General features: G+C 40.9%; 1 protein-coding gene across 8 annotated transcripts in view; it reads left to right on the top strand.

Annotated features, from left to right (window-relative positions):
* ARHGEF10 (Rho guanine nucleotide exchange factor 10) overlaps positions 1 to 20,685 on the top strand; it is a 120,743-nt gene that overhangs the window by 6,794 nt on the left and 93,264 nt on the right. For 6 of the 8 annotated variants that reach the window (XM_083829898.1, XM_083829902.1, XM_083829903.1 and 3 more), the window contains one exon: positions 4,697 to 4,772. In XM_083829898.1, the coding sequence (XP_083686024.1) occupies positions 4,736 to 4,772 (37 nt within the window). In that variant the 5' untranslated portion in view covers positions 4,697 to 4,735. Of the gene's footprint in view, positions 1 to 4,696; positions 4,773 to 6,938; positions 7,031 to 7,368; positions 7,437 to 20,685 lie in introns of those variants that run through there. The other 2 variants (XM_083829904.1, XM_083829905.1) reach the window with 2 other exon arrangements.

The raw sequence follows: 20,685 nt of genomic DNA on the forward strand, positions 1-20,685 counted from the left end.
TGCTTCTTGTTCAGTGCTTGCTGCCGTGTTTTCTCTAGCTTTGAGCAGGATGTTGCTTGGTGTGAGAAAGGGTGGTAGAAAAAGAAATGAGGTGGCTTTCAGGCAAGTGGATTCCGTATGCGCTCTGAAAAATGTCGGATCTGTGGATCTGCTCTTGTTTGCATTGTAGCTGGTAAGAAAATTTCACCTGGCTTTAGCTGAGCCAGGCATTAGGCTTCCTATAAATAAATAAATATGTACACACAAAAGAAATTTACCTTCCTCCTCCTGGATTATTTTCTCTTCTTGCTTCTCTGCACCCCCAAAAGAGGCTATCCATCAAATTTCAGGAAGATTTACTGAGTGGGAGTTCTGTAGTTATAGGTTGAATAGGTTGAAACTCAATTGGGCGTAACGCAGCTGTATTGAGTAGGTGACAAGGGCACAAAAGTATTTTGGACATTCATGGGCTTTATCTTCACAGTTTGGTTGTTTTGTTTTAATTCAATTTTTAGGCTTGCACACTTTCCCAGAGAAGTTACTTTGCTGCTTGCCTACACTAAGCACTCTATGAATCACAGTCAGTCAATCTTTGAAATCAATCTCCTAGCTTCATCTTTTCTGGTTTTTATTAATTTTATTAATGCTCACTGGCTCATTCTTTCTGTAACATTAAGAATAAAGAATCTTGATGTCGCTGAAGATAAAATGCACGTTCCTTAAAGAAAATACAATTTTCTTAGTGATAATAATACAAGTTGATCATTACTTGTATGCTGATAGCTGAAAACTGGTGGTCAATTGTTTATCCCACAGTTAGAGGAAATTATTGATGCACAGCCTCAGCTGAGATAATCCCAGCAATGTCACAAGAGGGGAAACTGAGTCAGAGAGGAATACAACTTTCTTCTGTAGCCTTTGGACAAGTACAAAGGTGCCTTTGTTTTCTTTGCTGAAATTGCTGTTGGCAGTGGAATCAGAACTTCAGTTTTATGGATGTCAGGCTGCTGGTCTGTGTTATAGAGGTGTTGCTGCTCCTGAGATTGTAAGGGCTGAGGTGGGACATTGCAGGCTCCCATCTCCTTCCATAGTGGCTTTTGTGGTCAAAGGCGAGCACTCCTGGTGGGAAATTTGAAATAAGCATTGAGAGCTGGCCTTGGAGACACACTCGGACAATTTTGTTTTCATACGTTTCTGGTTTGAGTTCCATTCCAGATCTGACTGCTTTCACTGCATATTTTTTCTCTCCATGAGAAACATCACCCCAAAAAATCTGATTTTAATGTGGTACTTTAAATATATTTATATTTTCTTAAGTATCAATTTACCAAGTACATCATGATATCTAAATTTTGAAGTGTATTGTGGTGTATTAAGGCATATGATTCTTTTTCTTCCAAAATACTTGCATTTAACGTGGCTATTAATTTTTAAAGATAGTCAAATTTACAAAGTTACTAGCAAAACTTCTGGAAAAAGAGCATGCTGCACTGCTACAAATTTTGTTAATAGCACTAGTTAGGCTGCTCTTAGGTTCAGAATATTTTCTTTGTGTAGATCCGCTTGAACCATTCCAAGTGGAGAATTAAACTGGGAACTTACAAAGTTAGAAAACTCCCTTCCCTCTTTCATTCTGTAAATATGAACATTACCTGTTGCGCATAACGGTTTGAGAGGAGAGGACCAGGTGAGAATACGAGAAAGCAGAGAGTTTTTTGGCCAGGAAGGGTCACCTGCCTTTGTGAAAGGATGTGCCTTGACCTTGTACCCTGTATCTGTTGTACGTTGGGGCACACAGGGGAAATGCGCAGAAAGAGATGAAAAGGAGGCAGTCAGCAGAGCACCACCATGGTCCACAGCACCCACTGCTACCTCTTAACCTGCACCTGAAGGAAAAAAGGTGATGGGTGCTGAGTCAGGTGAACTGTTTGGGCAGCTGGAAGCCAGTGGGAAATCTTAACTTTTGGGCTAGGTAACTTCAAGAGATTCTTTCTATCCCTGTGTTTCTGTGATTTCGGTGAAGCCTGGAAGGAAGCGGTTTGAGTAATTGAGTAATTAGTGGTAATACCGTGCCTGAGAAATCAATTTTAAATGAAAAAAAAACAAAAGCACTGTATTTTGGTACTTTGTCACACCCAATATTACAGGCCAATTGTTCAGCTATTCAGGTACATAATTTTGTAATGTGATAAGCACGAATATAATAGTTCATGTGTTTCATGTTTGTTATACTATTTTTTCTATCTGCAATTAAAAAAATACCTTTGGAACAAATTTGTGGTATTCTGTGGTTTAAAAGCACATAGTTCAGTTTCTTGAATGATTTTATGTTAAACTGACGTAACATCTACTCAATGCTTACGATCTTACTCTGAAATGTTTGGTTTGAGTCACCCAGTATGAGTAAGGGACTGGCAAACTGGAGCTAGTCCAGTCAGGGCTGCTGCCCTGGTTGGAGCATTGGGCCAGGTCAGGAGAGGCTGCAGGAACAGAGTTTGTTTAGCTGTAAGAGGAAAGGGCAGAATCCTCTTAAGGCAGATAGAATCTGCTCCCAAAAGAAGGGGTTGCTGTGAAGAAGATGCAGCCAGATTTCATTCAGAGGTGCACAGCGAGGGGATGAGAGCGGATGGCCACAAGCTGCTGCAAGGGTAATTCCAGCTGGATGTGGTGGAGAAGTTCTTGCTGATGTGTCTGGGGAAGCACAGGAGCAGGTGGTGAAATCTCCACCTTTGGGGGCTTTCAAAACTTGCCTGAACGAGAAAGAACCTGATCTAACTTTGAAGTTAGACCTCTCTTGAGTGTATGAGAGAACATTCAGCGGTCCCTTCCAATTTAATTCGTTCTTTGATTTCTGTGATTGTCCTTAAATAAGTATCTACACAGTTTGAAACTTCTGTTGGTGGTAATGGTCACTGGAATCAATGAGGAAAAAATACAGGAGCTTACAAATGCCAAACAGGTTGTGTACTCCTAGCCAAGTTTTGCCAAATTGCCTGGCTTAATCTTGATCTAAATCCCTTTGATTTGAGTTAGCTCCTCTGTCTCTCAGCAGAAGAGTGAAAAAGTTTTGCGTATGGTGGTGTTGGAAGGTGTTCCATGAATGCTGGCATGGTTATATCTGGCACATGAAATGGCAATTATTTTACTTTTATGGAGGGTATTACTGGAATTCACAATGCACAAGCTCCCTTTGCTGCTAGAACGTTTTTCTCTGTATCTAAAAAGTAGATAAAAATCTGTGGAACTTGGAGATGAATTAATGCAACATATAAGCCAACCCATAAGGCAGAGAAAGTCTGTCTGTCTTGTGAATAACTGCCGTGTTCGTATGGGAGAAAGCAGGTCAGTGGTTAGGGCTCGGACACTGGGTCTGTGACCTTCGTCTACACAGTTCTTGGGTAATGTGAAGCGTGTCGCTGAGCTGGATCAAAACAGAAGGCAAATTGAAAGCTTCCATAGCTCAGTTCTGTATGCCAGTTCTTAGGATTTGCTTGTGAGGAAGACGGTTATTTTCAAAATCGTTGCTGAAGTAAGTTCCGCGTGTTTGAAAACTAACAAACAACCTGTTTAAATATATATTAAAAAAATAAAAATGGAGGGCCTTTTAGCTCTCCTTCTAAACATGCATTTGGCAGAGGAGTTGAGACAAACTTCCAGAGGTTTACCATTTGTTGCACGTTTCAGATTTGAAAACCTATGTTCCGGTGATGATTCAACTTTAAAAGAATAAAGAAAATGGAAGAATAAAGAAAAAAAGCTTTCTCTTCAAACTATTATTTCCCTTTTTTTGCCTGTCAGTTTTGGTGTGGCAAAATGCATTCCAGACATTTGTAAGTAGGAACACGCCTTTGAGCTCTACAGATACAACTGATAAGGAGAGAGGCTTTAGAGGGGACGCTGTGTAGCGAAGGCGTGTCGTGGAGCATTTTGTGTGTTACAGACAGATGCGTGTGTGTGTGTATGAATCCTTCCTGAGCCCTGGCTCTGAAGTTACTTGTTCTTGTCCTGGACTCGACTACCTTGTAAGGTTGGATCCTATTTTGAGGCACTTCCTTTCATCCACTGCCAACTTCTCTGCAGGTGGCAAATGAGTTGACCTCCACATCCTGATTCATTTAGCTGATTGTTTCTCTGCTGTTCCTGAATTTCGCCATCTCCTTCAACTTACCCTTTCCATACCTTGGCTGTAGAGGCTTTCTAAGGGCTTTGAGCTATTTTGCTCGTCAGTGGCGAGGTTGAAATGAAGTGGCTCAAAAAGAGTTTTTTAAGATAGTCCTCTCCTCTCCTAACGTAGAACTTAGGATTTCTGATTCCCAAATGGAGAAAGGGATCATCAAAACTTCTGAGCTTCCTAGAATTCCTTTCCTCCCATTAAGATTTTGAAGCAGAATACGTGCCACAAACAGACGCTGAAATAACATGTTTTAATAATCTGTTTGCAATTGTCACAGTGGGACCTGCAGAATATTAAACAGTTTGAAAACTTCATCTTTATTCAGCTGGCTTATTGAGATCATTACATGAACTGGCTCCAATACTGAGGACTATGTACATAAAAATTTGGACTAGATGTTTTCTGAAGCAAGAGGCCAAGCACATTTCCTCTCTTCCATAATGGAATTAGCTAATAGGTTTGAGCTTGGCCAAATTGAAAAGGAGTGTCTGTATATTGGAAAATCATGTTCATCTAAAAAACATTCTCCCTTTATTTTTGCAGGGTTTTTCAGTCTGCTGAAGGTGCAGTGGATACACTAGGATGGACACAGAAGAATTCCCTCCCCCACCTCCAGAAGGTAACGGAAATAATTTTTATTGTGGAAGTACTTTCCTAGTAACAATGTGGTTATATTTTAAAAAGTATTTTTACCTCCCCAGTGCTCCCTCCCCCTATATCACCCTGGGGCTTACTCCTGCAGGTATTTAACTGTGCCCCCAGTGAAACGTATGTGCCTGCCATCTACCCTGATGTATTCTTGGAGGTTGCTCACTGGTGTTGTAAGAGGTAGAAACAGGGACAGAATTGGTCTTTACAGTTCAAATCTGTAAAAAAACGTTTTCTAAGGCAGCTTAGGCTGGACCATATCATCACACCTTCACCTTGTTCTTCGTTGGCTATGAGCCCTCCAGCACGTGCTGCCCTGTAGAGAACAAACAAGCAAAGACTGCAGCATGGACAGGATATTTGGGTCAGTGTCTTAAATGCCTGGACAGATTTGGAGTCTGAATTGGGAGGATGGAGGGGGGTGAACTGTTCTCTGTTAGGGCATGTGCTGCTTCCACAGGGCCTGCTTAATCAGGACGATGTCTGCTGAGGGCTGTGGACGAAGGACCTTCGGATGCTGCAGTTCTCTAGCCCCAGATCTTCAGTTCTGTGCTCAGCCAATACGTGTCCCCACGGGAAGCAGAGGGGAAGCGTGCGTGGCTAAATCTCTCTGTGGTCAGAGCACATGAACTTAGGAAATATTATTGTGTATGCTGGGCTGTGGAGCCCTTTCTGTAAAGTTAGCCCTTGGTGCTACTTGGCTGCTGTGTGCTGGCAGCCATATGGTTGCTAGTTCAGCCCAGGTTTCAGAGGGCACAAAGGCTGGATTTACAAAACACTGTATCATTGTCTTATCCGTTTTTGCTTGCTCTAAGAGAATATTGCCTATAGCTGTTTTTCACCTCGTTTGATTTCCTGTAAACACACCTTTGAATGTCGTTTGGTATTAATGTATTTTAAGTCTTGAAAGGATTTGGCTTTTAATAGTTGGGTGCTGGGAGCCTTCTTAGGAGAAGTATTGTATATGCTTGTCTTTACCTTGCTCTTCCCAAACCATTAATTCATGGAGACATGGATTATGTAGACCTGTGGCTGAACCCAGTACAGCTGTTCTTATTTTGGTAAAGTTGCCAATACAGTTTGTATAGATAGTGACTTTCTGCAGTCTTCCCATGAATTTCTGCTCTGTCTGTCATATTGACATTGGACTTGCATGTTCAATGAGCGATAACATGTATATGAATTCATATGGTAATGTATATTATAAAGTATATGCTATCACATGTATGTTAATAATACACGTATAGGTCACTTTAAATAAAATGTCCAATAAGCATATTATTGTTTATTCACAGACTAACTCATACCATAGCTATATGAACCTTTTTAAGTATGAAAGAGGGTTTATCTTGGTTCTCCTCAGTCATAACTCTTTAGGAATTTTGGAATAAACATCCTAGGTCAAAATTGCTTTCCCACTAGCTTGGACGCTGCCACGGGCAGAGGTCTGTTACTAGATACTACCTAGGAAACTGGGAATGTGAGAGAAGCAGAGAATTGTGAAATCAGCTTTTAATGGGTTAGCTTTTTGAACAAAGTTGTTGATAGTTTTATTTATGCTCCAAGATACCACTGAGGTTATTGCTGGCAAAATGCTTTTCCTGTCCTTGTACTAATCCATTGTGGTCAGGACTCTGAATTTAACTCTGTTTTGTTTAGTGACAGTTACTGTGAAGTTGTCTTTTATCAGATAATCTATCTCCAAAGAAATGTAGTGCTGTGGAGAAGGAGTCATCTGTAAGGAATCAGTATTTCCACTCGAGCAGGAGCTGCCATTGTTCGAAGACATCTAATAATTGTGGCAACAGCCCTAACTTCGTACAGATTGTCAGTACGTGGGGCACTCTGACAAAAATTCAGGGCTACATAGTTCAATATGATTCCAAAATTCAGCTGCAAAGCTCTTCCTGACATGTAGAACTATGTATATCAGGTACTGTTCTGCCTGATCTTGCATCAGTGGATGCTTTCCCTGTCATTTGAAAAAGCTTTGTCCAAAATTATCAGAATTAGAATTACTTTTTTTTTTAACTTTACCAATGCAAATTCTTTTTAAAAAGCATGTTTATAAAGGGTATATCAGTGAATGCAAATTTTAATTGCACTAAAATACACTTTAATTCACTTTTTAGGTAATTCTTATAACCCATTTTGCAGGTGGGAAGCAGGTGAGAATTTTAGGGCCAAGTACAACTGCAAATTCACATACCTGGATCTAAAGAATAAAAGGTATAGAACTGGTTTATAATGGTCGAGTTTTTTTTCTTGGTGTGCATATACACTGCCCACCCATGGGGTCTGCTCAGAGGTGCTGAGCAGAATGTGGGCGGATGGGTGGGATATTGTGGTTCGTAGTGAGGATGAGGTTCCCATGGTGTGCTATGTCCAAGATACTCTGCAACATCTTTTAGCTTTATCTTTTTAGCTGTTGCGTAACTAAAGTCCTGAACTGTGGCAACAGATCGAATAGTTTGCTATCTTTCCAGAAGTTGAAAGTGGTGTGGATTCTTTTCTACTTATAGTGTATACCCTGTACTATAAATCTCCTTTTCTTTCTTATCTAATAGGTTTCCTGTGTTTTTGGGCAAGTAACTTCCACAAACTTATTTGTATCAATCCTTGTGGATAAAAAGGGGTAAGATAATGGTAAACCTTCATCTTCGCAATAGGGATGTTGTAAGAATGTGTGTGAAAGCTACACAATTAAATTCATGTTAAATAATGTCTTCTCTTTTGCAATAATCATCTGAATCTCTACCTCGTTTGAGAAATGTGAGTTCAGGTGCAGTAAAGGTCAGTAATAGAGCTTCTTCTGCCATTTCTTGAAAGGAAAAACCTACGTATGATAGGAAAATATGAACACAAAAAAAGGGAATTTAACCTTTATTTATTTCATTTATTATGCTTATGCAACATAGCTGCTTATAGCTGTTTGGACATTCCATTCATGCATGGTTAATTAGGCAGTGACAAGTTTGTGCTAGTTAATTCCTTTACCCCAGAGCAAATTCAAGTACTGAAGAACTTTAGGAAAAAAAAATCCTTATGTTCCTTCCTCCAGAATGTTTTTAAAAAGTAATTCTTTTAGCTATGATTAAAAATTCCCTGCTATTTTTCTTCGTACATGTTCTGAATGAATGTATGTGTTAGTAGCCGGGGAGCAGTTGGAGGGGAGTAGATGCAAAGGCTTCCTTGGCTAAGAGAATAACCTGGAAGCTGCTTCAAAATTGACGCTTGAGATGATAGTACTAGCTTGCGTTCACTTCTTCAATGCCTATATGCACAGGAATTTCCCTGGCTATTTTGTGAAATAAAACAAAAATATTTTTCTTCTTTAAAATCTGAACCAAAACAAATTTTATCATGGCTGTAAGTTACAAGTATGTTTTTAATTGATTGTTGAATTGGTGTGCAGTTAACCAAACCTGTCCCTACAACAAGGATATGCTGTGGGCTGCAGAGTCTGCAGCTAGGAATTAAAGAGCTTGTAATTCTCAGAATCGGGAACCACGTAGTGCTTCTCCTGTTGAGAAGTCATTTTCATGCTGAGCGGCGACTTGAGGTTGGATATTGAATGCTAGAGTGGTGTTCGCTTATGGCGGTCTGTGCTTATGCTATTATTTTGGGAGGAGATAAGGTCTCTGTCTGTTTATTTCTTTACTTGAAAATCATCTTGGGATCTTGCAAAGTGAAAGCCTTATCCTTTAAGTGTTTGAGTCTTTATCAGACCTGTTTCACAAGGGAAGGCATCTCTGTTAGCCCCAGGGGATGGACACCTGTGAAGCTTTTTGCCTAAGGGAAGTGGGGCAGGGTAGGTACTCTGTGTCTGACAGGCTCCTGGTTTTGCACTTTGTTCTCTGCATGTGTCCCTTCTTCTTTGTTCCCATATTCTTCACATTCACGTGACATGGTCTCATGTGATTTCTATGTGAAAACTATTGGAAAGTATTGGGTGTATTTCGTGAGTATGCTTGTCAGTAATTCATCCCAGTCATCCTAAACTAAGTCGCCTTTTGCAACAGTTTTAAGACCTATGCTCTGTTCTGTAATTAATTGAGTCTTTCAAGGTAGGTATATGTATAGTGATGAGGCTTGGAGCATGGCTCCATTGCAGTACAGTTCTGGAGTCAGGAGCAGATGGTATATTTTGCTTTGTATTTATAGGAGATTAAAATTATTTATGTTAGAATGAAATAGTAGAATTTCAGTATTCAATACAAGGACATCACGAGAATGAATTTCTTGGAATCACAGAATGTCTTGGGTTGGAAGGGACCTTAAAGACCACCCAATTCCACCCCCCCTGCCATGGGCAGGGACACCTCCCACCAGACCAGGCTGCCCAAAGCCCCATCCAGCCTGGCCTTGAACACCTCCAGGGATGGGGCATCCACAACTTCTCTGGGCAGCCTGTGGCAGTGCCTCACCACCCTCTGAAGAATTTCTCCCTTTTATCTAATCTAAATCTACCCTCTTTTAGTTTAAAGACATTACTGTGTGTCCTATCACTGCACTCCCCGAAAAAGAGTCCCTCCCCAGCTTTCCTGTAGGCCCCCTTTAGGTACTGGAAGGCCGCTATAAGGTCTCCCTGGAGTCTTATTTTCTCCAGGCTGAACAACCCCAACTCCCTCAGCCTGTCTTTGTAAGAGAGGTGCTCCAGCCCATTGCACATTTTTGTGACCGTTCTCTGGACTCATTCTAAAACATCCACGTCCTTCTTGTGCTGGGGGCCCCAGAGCTGAATGCAATGCTCCAGATGGGGTCTCACGAGAGGAGAGAAGAGTAGAGGGGGAGAATCACCTCCCTTGCCCTGCTGGCCACACTGCTTTTGATACAGCCCAGGATACATTTGGCTTTTTGGGCAGCAAGCGCACATTGCCGGCTCATGTTGAGCTGCTTGTCAACCAACACCCCCGGATCCTTCTCAGGGCCGCTCTCAATCCATTCTCCACCCAGCCTGTGTTTGTGCTTGGGATTGCCCAGGCCCAGATGCAGGACCTTGCACTTGGCCTTGCTGAACTTGAGGTTTGCACAGGCCCACCTGTCAGGCCTGCCCAGGTCCCTCAGGATGGCATCCCTTCCCTCCAGCGTGTCAACCGCATCACACAGCTGGGTGTTATTGGCAAACTTGCTGAGGGTGCACTCATCCCACTCTCTGAGATGTTGAACAGCGCCGATCCCAATACCGACCCCCTGAGCAACACAACTTGTTACTGATCTCCTCCTGGACATTGAGCCATTGACTGCAACTCTTTGGGTGCAACCATCCAGCCAATTCCTTGTGCACCAAGTGGTCCACCCATCACATCCATGTCTCTGTAATGTGGAGACAAAGATACGGGGGACAGTGTCAAATGCTTTGCACAAGTCCGGGTAGATGATGTCAGTTGCTCTTCTGCTATCCACCAATGCTGTAAGCCCGTCGTGGAAGGCCACCAGGTTTGTCAGGCAGAACATGGCCCTTAGTGAAGTCGTGTTGGCTGTCATGAATCACCTCCTTATTTTTCATGTGCAAATTTCCATGTGCAAAACTCAGTTGTGTAGCCTTCATATTAATGACAAACACTTTTTACCTGAGAGACAGTTGTCTCTAGCTCTACTTCATTTGGGAAACATGAGGTGCTATTAAAGCTGGGTGTGTGTTCTCTTACCGCTTTTACTGACCTACACTGCTGTCTCCAATGCTTTGAGTAAAGCCAGGTGAGAAATTTTGTTCTGTTCTGCCAAAGATTGTGGATTGAAGTGTTCTTCAGTGGGTTGAAATAGAGGCGTTTCCATGTGTTTTTTAAGCTGAAAAAAAATATATGCTTTCACAACTGGCGTCTAGGAGATCTTATACAACTTTATATGTAAACGATCAGCTCTCTAGGGCTGCAAGTGGGATATTTCTTTATTCCCAGTACGGCAAGATATAAAGCGAGGAGGCCAAGGGCTTAAATCTGGATATCCTGTATGTGATCAAGTGCTGTGATTGTGTCTTCCTGCTTTTTTTTTGTTTGTTTGTTTGTTTTCCTGCCAGTGCTGGAACACTAAAATAGTCGTCATTCCTCTGTCCCCGACAAGGAAGTCTGCCTCGAATCTCAGTGCACTCTCCAGTAAGACAGAAGTAGAAATAACTGTACTTTCATGAAAGTTCCCATTGAGGTGACTGCATATTGCAAGGAAAAAAAAAATTAGAAGAACCCTTGAATAAGGATTAAGGAGCAGCTGAGTAGCTGCAGTGTTGTACTGTAGAGATAACTGTATTTCTCTGCTAGAAGAACTTTTCATTCTGTGAAATATGTATTTATATATTTATATATAAAATCATTTAGATAATTCAATTAACTTTCGTCCTCTTTAGTGAAGGATTTCATAGTTTATTGAGGTTTTAGCTGTTTTAACAAGCTGATTTTGTGACTGACACAGAAATCAGAGGCAGTTAAACTGGGGCTTTTGTCAAGAAAATCACTTGTCTATTTTACGGTTTAGTTTATGGAAGCAAAGAACAGTGGGGAAAATGTGCTTGTATTTCAGACGAGAGTAGGACAAAAAGATGTTACTTAGCATGATTGGGGGATTGAAGTAAGAACATTGTTTAAATTAAACAGCAGCTATAAAGGGAGTTGGTCTTAGGCTAAATGGCATTGTTTGTTAGATATCTATTTTCAGCATGCAGACAGTTACAAATGATGGTAAAAGGGGAGCCAAGATTTCAGGAGAATGAGAACAGAATATGAATTGTAGTTATGAATGGTCCCTTGTTTTTGAAGCCAGCAATAGCTTGCTGGTGTCTGACATCCCATTTGTAATAGAACAATTTATTTGTTTCTAAAGATCACGTTGCTCTCAGTAAATAAATGAAAATGCACTGGTTAAGGTAAGGATCAATTATTTCGTGTGACAGTTCAGACAAGCTGTGTAACAAAGAGTAACAAGAATATTTCCATTGCAGAAATGCAGTTACAGTGTCACGTGTCCCTCCTAATTACGTGTTTTTCTTCAAGCCAAACATGGTTGAGAGTTAGGGAAAAAATGAAAAGAAATAGATTAATTAAACCTGTTACTGTTTTTATTATATACAAAGAAAACAAAATTTAAGATGTAATTACGTTTTTTTAGAAGTAATGCTGTAATTTTTTTGCTGGATGTTTATGATTTGTTAGATGAAGTGTGATTCACTGTCATGGAATTGAGAGGTTAACTTTGTCATTTTGATCATATTTAGTGCTTTATTTCTGAGTAATAACTTATAGGGTGTATTTTTTTTTTCCTATTAATTCAGCTGGTTTGTAATACGACTTCACATCTGGACTTAACTTGCTCAGCTGTGTGTAGGGAGAAGGCCCAGATATCCTGATTGAAAAGGACAGTTGATGAAGAGATAAGGGGGTTCTAGGGGATGCCAACAAAACTTTATTTTTTTTCCTGGGGTAATTAATATGCTTTCTGTAAAAGATGAAGAAGCAGACTGTAACGGAATTAGGGGTATCTTGCAAGGGGTAATTGTGGAAGCCAAGTTCTAAAATTTTAATTTCAAACAGTGAGCCAGCATACAAGTAAAGTTATGAATTATTTTTTCTTTGCCTCTTTTGCCTTTTTGGGATTTGTATCTAGTGCTAACTGGCCAGGATAAATTGCGGCCAAATAACTGAGGGATTTTTGTTTGGCTTGGTTTAGTTCCATGTCACAGATCCCAGTAAATATTCACTAACCATGCCTTTTACTGCTGCAATGATTCCATCTGTAGAGTTTATGTAGAGATATTAGCTTTTTTCATACATTGTTAGAATTCTTTTATCTTGTGTATGAGAGCCAGTAAAAAGTTGTTTGCGTTATGATATGTTAGATAAAGTGTTTGAATTATTGAATGAAACATTTATTAGGTGCTGCTTACTTTCTCTGCAGAGAGGAACTGAAACTATGCCTAGAAAATGTACTTAATGAATATTCGGGGGAAAAAGCCCTACAACCCTCCATACAGTTTCTTCTTGGAGAAGAAAATGAGACCTTGTCATGGTTTCACGAAATACAGAAGATGATTTAGGCAGTTAAAGAAGGGTCTTTGCAGGAATACATCCCGTTGTTAAACAGTCTGTTCTTGCTCAGTAACTGATTTGGTGAAACCATGAAAGTTCCTGAAAAATATTCTTAAGCTCGCACAGGTTTTGCCAGGGACTGGAGGAAGGATCTTTGTGCTGCTGGGCCATGGAGATGCACATATTGAGAGGTGGCTTTCCCTAACTGTGTGTGGCTGTCGTAGGGAGAGACAAAGGGAAATTCAGGTGCTGACACTCGAAGTTCTCCTGGGAGCATTGAATTGGTTCAGTGAAAGTGCCCAGAGGGTCTTTGCAGTCTCTGGTATTTCAGAGTATGGTGGAAGAAAAATTAACTTTGGCTGGAAGTGTTCTTACATACCTGATCATCTGTTTCGGTGACCCTCTCATGTTTGCATATGAAGAATGTTTGCCAGCTAAGTGCTTAAGATGACTCTTCATGTTGGAAGGAATCCCTTCGTGATTTCCCAAGTGGACTGGCTGCAGCAATGAAGCACGAGGTTTGATTATGTCAGCTGTCTGTGGCCAGTTCTGGGGCCAAGGCAGAGCTTTCTTTCCCTTCCATAGCTGATGAAATGAGGTGATGAGGAGGACTCTGATGCCAATGGACTGTAAGATCCCAAGGAAACACCATCATTGCCCAGCTCAAACCTTAATATATATGGAGGTGATGGAGTTTCTAGTGGAAGCTGTGTTAAAAGGATATTGTGAAACAGAATTTTGGAGAGTTTGGTTAGTGAATGTGGATGGTAAGAATTGCTGTTTTTTCATGAGTTTCCTTGAATTCTACAGGTGTGCTTTTTGACTTACAGCAGAACCTTCATATGTCAGGGCAAAGAAGAGCTCCAAAGACACATTGAAACAATACCTAATGGCAATGCTATAAAATTCGAGCTTGGCAGGCTGTAGCAATCACCATGCCCACCTCAGTGAGCTGTGGTAGCCAGGATTTGGGAGCAGCTGGACTCCTGCTGACCGTGCCTGGGGGAGTTCCCCTACTGAGCCTGTAAACCAAAGCCAGAGGTCAGATGATTCATACCCATGGCAGCCTGAAATAAAGCTTGAAATCAGGCAGGCAATACTGCTGATCCTTATTGTTAAAATAACAAGGTAGAAAAGAGCTTAAAAACGGGGGATTAAAACTCTGCATTAATGTTGACTACTTATTCCCCGTTAGTTTCTGGGATAATGAATTTATCATTACTTCAGTGTGTGTATTAAACTTTGTTTACATGTCAGTTTATCTTTTTAGCGCTCTGTAGGCTGGGGGAAGAGAGAACAACAGAAATTAGCTGAGAAGCCAGCTAAAACCCAACATATTTCCAGTGCTTTTCTTTAGTTTACAACACACAACCGTTCTGTCCTAGCACATACGTTTTTCTGTAGTACCAGATGATAGTTTCTGTGAAAGATGTGTTTCTAGTGTCTTTCTTTGTTTAGAGTACACTGACGAGAAGATACAGGTTGCCTGCACTGCTTTGAGAGCGGTGTTAGGTGGAATTATCTTTGGGGAAAAGTAACCCGTTGCAATGTGTCCAAAAGGACAAATCGATCCCCAAAGCAGCATGCAGCTTCTGGACCACACCTCGGCCATTACCACGGAAGGAAGGAGGCTAAGTGTGTGAACGCTTCCAAGGAAGGTCAAGGTTTTTAGGTGTTAAAAGCTCTGCTTTTGGGAGTGACTGCAAATGTTTCCGTTTTGACATTGCTGGATAAAGGGTTGTTCAGCCCTGGCCTAATGATCCAGAGTACAGATTTCCTTTTGCCTACATCAGGTGAAGGCATGGTGCTGACAAAGTAGGAGAAAGAGATCTAATCTGAAGTTGAAAGCAAATCCCTTGCTACTTCGTATCCAAAACGTGTCAGCCTGGTGGAAGGATGTTGCTAAACATGGTCCAAGACTTAAGGTAGGTCAGCTTTTGCTTTGTGTGGGTTCCAGCTCTTTTTAGTATGATATACAGATTACGTATCTGAACTGTATGTTTTCTTTCTGTGGAAGTGGGATCTCATGGTCCACCTGCTTTTGGCCCCTAGGATAAGTGACACTTTCTGCCTTGTAGGACTCCCGAGTCATTTCAGTTCGAACTATTATTAGATGACGCAGCAGCTTCAGAAAGCTAATTAGAGTTAAACAGGCTGTATTAGAGAAAGGCATATTCCTTAAGCAATTAAACAAGAATTGCTTCAATGTAAAAGTAATCATTTGGAAAACTAGATATAATAGATGAAAAAAGTGGAGAAGTAAAGGACAAGCCAGATTATGCTTTCTTGTGGAGATATTAAAAAAATGGTTATTTTCCCACAAATATATCAACTATTTGGTCAAAAAGAGTTTTCCTAGAAAATCTTAATTTGTCTTTCTTTCTTCACATGACACTTGCATCCTGTGGTTAGCTAGCATGCTCTTTCCCTCCTCTTCCAGAGCTGGATGCTTCATTTTTCCCAGTGACTTGTCCTTCTGCTGTTTGATTTCCGTTTTATGAACGCTCACTGTTTTTTCCATGCATGGGCTGTGCTTTTGGCAGCATATTGCAGGGCGAGTTCAGCAATTCATATAAACGGCAGCCTTGGCTGTGCTCAGTTACACGTATCACTAGCAACAGCCATGTCATGCTGCATGTGTAGTTCCTGTGTGTTGATGTCTCTTCCTCGTGTTAGATGAGGTGGTGTTTACATGGATTCAGTCCCAGTGACCACAGCAGTGTGATGTGGTGGAACCCCTTCGGTGCCAATGGAAAGTCAGTAGCATTTAACACTGATGGATGCTTTTCAGTGTAGATAGGGATTTATCATGTATTCATGCAGACTTCAAAATATTGCCCGTCCATACTGTCCTAGCAGCCCCTCATTTTAAGGACTTCCCTCTCTGTACATCTGGGACGTTTCTTGGTGAAATGTTAATGGCAGAATCTGCAAATACACTTCTGAGGTGGGAAAAATGGCCCTTCCAGGGGCCAGGGTTCGGCTCCTGGCAGCGGCACTCAATACCAGTTGTTATCTGTGCGCAGAGTGTGAAGGCAGTTAAACAGTCACGAAATGCTGGTTTTATGTAGCAGCCTTTGTAAATCACAGAATCACAGTATTGTAGGGGTTGGAAGGGACCTCAAGAGACCATCGGGTCCAACCCCCCTGCCAAAGCAGGTTCCTTAGAGCAGGCTGCCCAGGTAGGCGTCCAGACGGGCCTTGAATATCTCCAGAGGAGACTCCACAGCCTCCCTGGGCAGCCTGTTCCAGTGCTCCATCACCCTCACCATGAAGAAGTTCTTTTGCATGTTGGTGCGGAACTTCCTGTGCTATATCTTGTGGCCATTGCCCCTTGTCCTGTCAAAATATAAATATAGTGTAGCCAGCATTGAAACACATCTTGTAGAGTCAGGGAGAACAGGTCTGCTTGTGTTGCTGTCAGTACTCTCTGGACAGCCTAGTTCATAGTTTTTGTTTTAGCCCATTGGTTTTTGCAACTCTTAATTTTTAGCTAACTTCAAGCTTAATTTTTAGCATTGTGAGCAGTATGTGTAAATCTTTCCGAACATCTGCTGCTGTTGGTAGCAGCCTCTTTCTTAAGCTTGAACAGGCAGATTTATCGTTCTTTTGACTTGAGTTTGAAGTTTGCGTTTTATCCAGAAGAGTAATTTCTGTTGTACATGCTTGACAGTGTAATTAGTATGTAATTTGTATATTTATGAAATACCAAAGAGGGGTTTTTACTTATTTCTTTGTTGTTTATTTGAAGGGAGAGCCTGTTCATTTGTGTGGTTTTGCTTTTGTTTCCACCACTGGAAACGCTCCTTGTTCTGAATGCGTACTGTTGGTTTTGTTATTTTTTTCGTGACTGTTTTCTGTAGAGACCTTTAATGCTCACGTTGTGGTCATGCTTTGGATGTGTGTGTGAGCTTTGAGTAATTAGCAACGTGTTTATGCCGCGGGGACCTGGCTTTCCTGTAACGCCAGCTTAGCACAACTGCGTGTGAGCGGGGAATGAAAGCCTCTGGCTCCCATCTGCTTTCCAGGGAAGTAAGCTGAGGGGAGCTCACGTGTTTTGGGGTTTTGGGTTAGACTTTTTTTTTTTCTTTCCAGCAAAGGAGACACTTTCCACCTGTGTGACTGTACAAGGAGCTAATTTGTGGGTACTGGTGGTGTGCCAGAAAAGTGTAAGAAGCACCGCCGGGGCACCTGTTTGTGGAGGGCCTTCCTCCACAACCGCCATCATGGCTGACCCCGTGCCGTGGCATGGAGGGTGCTCAGCTGTCGTGGTGACACCTTGTCGTGGTGACATCTTGGCAGGAACCAGAACAGGCCTCAGGGCTGCTCCTGCCTGCGCTGTGGAGGAGCTGGGGCGTGGAGGTTACACACAGGGAGAGGAGGCCACGCACCGCCATCCTTTCCACGGGTGCAGCGCTGGGAAGGCAGGACCGAGGGAGCGGATCTGAATTTGCTGAGTCCTGACGTGACGAGGTAGCTCCTGGATGATTGTTCCTGGATGTTTGTGTCTTGTCAAAGATGTCTTGAGTAAAAATGCTGTTACAGTATCTCTACAGCCTGACTTTATCCTTTAAAGCCACACTCAGCAGTTGGAAGTGATTGTGCAGGCTTTGAGCAGTGTGGAGGTCGGTGCTCAAGAAAATTCTGGAAGAAAATTGCACATACGCATGCCCAGAAGGACATACTTATGGAAATGGTCAGTCAGTGGCCTTGAAGTGTCAGTAAATAGTGGTTCCTGAAAGCCAGCTGTCCTCTTGTGCCCTTAGGTTCGTTTAAGTACTAATGCAGTACCTCAGAGGCTGCCGTTGCTTTTGCTTGCTCTTAGCGCAGCATGCTCCTGGGGATCTTGAATGGGCATTAGAAATTCCAAACGTGAAAGTTACTTGAATAATTTAAAAAGTTGTGCTTTTTAATTTTTTTTTTCAATGTGGAAACAGGTTTTCATGGCTTGACTGCCTATTATTTTTAAAGGAGTTGTTGCAGTGGTGTCTTCTGTATGAGTCCTCGTTTCTTCTGCTGGTCCCAGGCCTGTTCTTGCCCTCTGGGCTGCCCCTTTCCACCCGGGTACCACCCCTCCTTACCCACAGAAAAAAGTGCTGTCTCCATCTCACCCAGAACTCCAGCTTCACCAGTCACCTTACTTGTCTCCATCCTTCCCTATCCAGCTATTTAGCAAGTTGCATGTGAGCCAGCTGGCTTTCTTCTTCACCTTTCTCCCTGTATAGGTGCTCGGGGACGAAAGCAGGAGAGAGGTACTCAGGCCAAGTACCACAGCAAAAGAATGTTTAAGTTCAGTTCTCTCTCCTGGTACTGAAGAAGTCGCTGTCTCAAGTGGGAGATGTGAGCAGCTAGAAAATATTTTGTTGCTTTCTAGCTGTAGGAATGCAATCTAATCAGCACTGAAAAGCTGTGAGATTAATCGAGTGGTGACCGAGTCTTTTAACACCCTTTTAGAAGTTTCAGCTGAATATGAATCAGCTGCAGTTTTTCAAAGGTTTGAAGTTGGCCAAATTGGGAAAGTTCTGCAGGAGCAATTAAGGTTCTTCCTTTTACTTCCTAGCATTTTTCAGGACAGACGAGTATCAAGTCTCTGCTACAAAATTTCACCTGAAATAAAAACTGAACTTCTCTAGAGCCCATTTGTCTTGGAAGCTAGTCAGCATGATGTATCTGGGCCCAAATTGTTAGTTTTGCAAAAGTGATAATAATTTTAAAAACAGTTATTTTCTGTTACAAGACTCTGAAAAGAAACAGAGTTTGCAGCTCTACCTTTGTTAAGAAGAGATTATATTCATTATTATGTGCATTTTTTCTCTTTCTGAAGCTGTAATAGTAGTTCTGGCTTGAGGCTGGCTTTGAAAGAGACAGAAAAATAAGTATCTGCTTTCATCTATTCCTGCTTATATACTTACCCACATGGGGACTACAGTTTCTGGAATTGTTTTCAGGTTGGGGGAGAATAATTCTTTTTCCTTCTGGAGTCAAGATTTTTTTATATATATCCTGGAATCAAGATTTTTTTTATATATATCCTGGAATCAAGATTTTTTTTAATATATATATATTCCTGCAGAAAGTTAAATTTTGAGGCCTTTCATTATTTTCACAAAGATATTTTTACTTTTATTTATTTCAGTTACTTTAATGAAGAGCACGTTCCCAGTTAGAAAACAGCAAAGCACTAAAATCTGCACAGTTCCATTCCTTGTTTCTATGCGGTGTCTTGTAGACTTACATAAGGAACTGGGCAGACTCTGAATACTGAGAAGTAAGGGTTTGAAATAGCAAACATATCTTTCAGTTTAAAAGAGGGCTGAAGAGAACATCTCTGGAATGCATCAAGGTTAAATAATAAATACTTGAATTGTTTTGCCTGGCTGTTTGCTTTGATTTGTAAGCTTCACTTTAACATTTTATAATATCTAAATGTATTTGAGCTAGTAAATGATTTTAGTGAAAGCTTTTCCCTATTTCAGGATACTCAAGAATTTGTAGCAAGTTAAAGGATTCGTGGAGTTCAGTTTGAAGGGAGACAACAGGTCTGTGTTGTATTAAATATCTAGTGGCAATCCAAATTACATGAGTAGAAAAGAGAAATGTTTTCAGGTTGCATATCAGAATAAGGACAAGCAGCTTCTTCCAGTTTGCTTTAGCTTCAACTGCATTAATATTTTTTCACTAAATGACATTTTCCATCTGAAGCAATGTCTACTTTTCTTCATTACGGTCAGTGTAGTTGGTGATATGATAAAAGTGACTAAAATATTTATCATTTAGAAAAAAAGAAAATTTGACGTTCAGTGAATATGTGAGAGAGACTACAGACATTCCAGAGGCAAAATTGAGAGAGAAAAAAATAAAAAGTGCATTGGAAGAAAACTGCTTGCTAAAGGGAAAAAGGAAAAGTAGTTTTCCCTTCTGGCAACATGGATATTTACCATGTCCTGAAGTCTTTGGGCCGTTCTTTGTTGTGGACTTTTTCAAATGTAGTAGATACATTTCCTTGTTTTGTTCCATAGTTCTCTGCTAACCTTTATGTAAAAACAAAACAAAAATACCTACAACAGAATGCAATGACTACATTCCTGATTATGTAGAAGCCTTCTTTCAGTCTTCAAAGGCACTGTTAAAACCTTAAAACAGATATGTTCAAATGCAAGTATTTTTGATGGCGGTGTCTTCTATGTCCAGGGCTTCCAGGGTTATCGTCACAGTGTCCCAGACTGCTGAATTGTTCCTGCTTAGGATTCTTATTTCTTCCTTTATTTTGCATGAAAAAAACCTCAGCTGACTTCTTTAAGATCATCTCTGATTTACGTGATTGCAAGGAAGGTCAGAGTTTTACTTTTGTTTTTCTTTCTCCTTTATTTGCACTGTATTCAAAGTGTGTTTGCTTCACACACGTTCAAAGTGTAAGTGCTGATCTATTTTGTTTTAATTCTGTATTATCTTTAAAAGAAAATTATTAGTGAAGCTTCACTAGCCTCATCTCAGCTTTAAAATTAATGCCACTCTATTTATCTAACTATTTATCTGTGCTATTAAAACTATAAATAGTTTAAGGGAAATGAATGGGAAAGCAGATGGTGCCAAGAATGTTTCACAATTGGTAGAACAAAATAAAATTGTTTAAATTTGCTTATGTCCCAGCAGGTCTCTGTAAACGTAGCCTAAGTTAGCTTGTTTTTGAAGTCAGCTTAAGAAAAAGTAATTTCCCTGAATAACATACCACAGAAAAGTCATAAATTCATATGCTGTGCTAACAATTATGAGAGTATTTATTGCGTCTTCTAATTCAAAAATCACATTTTTACACTTACACTGAAGGAAACTTTATTTCAGATTTCTTCTTTTTTTTTTTTTTTT

Source organism: Anser anser, assembly GCF_964211835.1.
Source record: "Anser anser genome assembly, chromosome: 3".
Taxonomy (NCBI): domain Eukaryota; kingdom Metazoa; phylum Chordata; class Aves; order Anseriformes; family Anatidae; genus Anser; species Anser anser.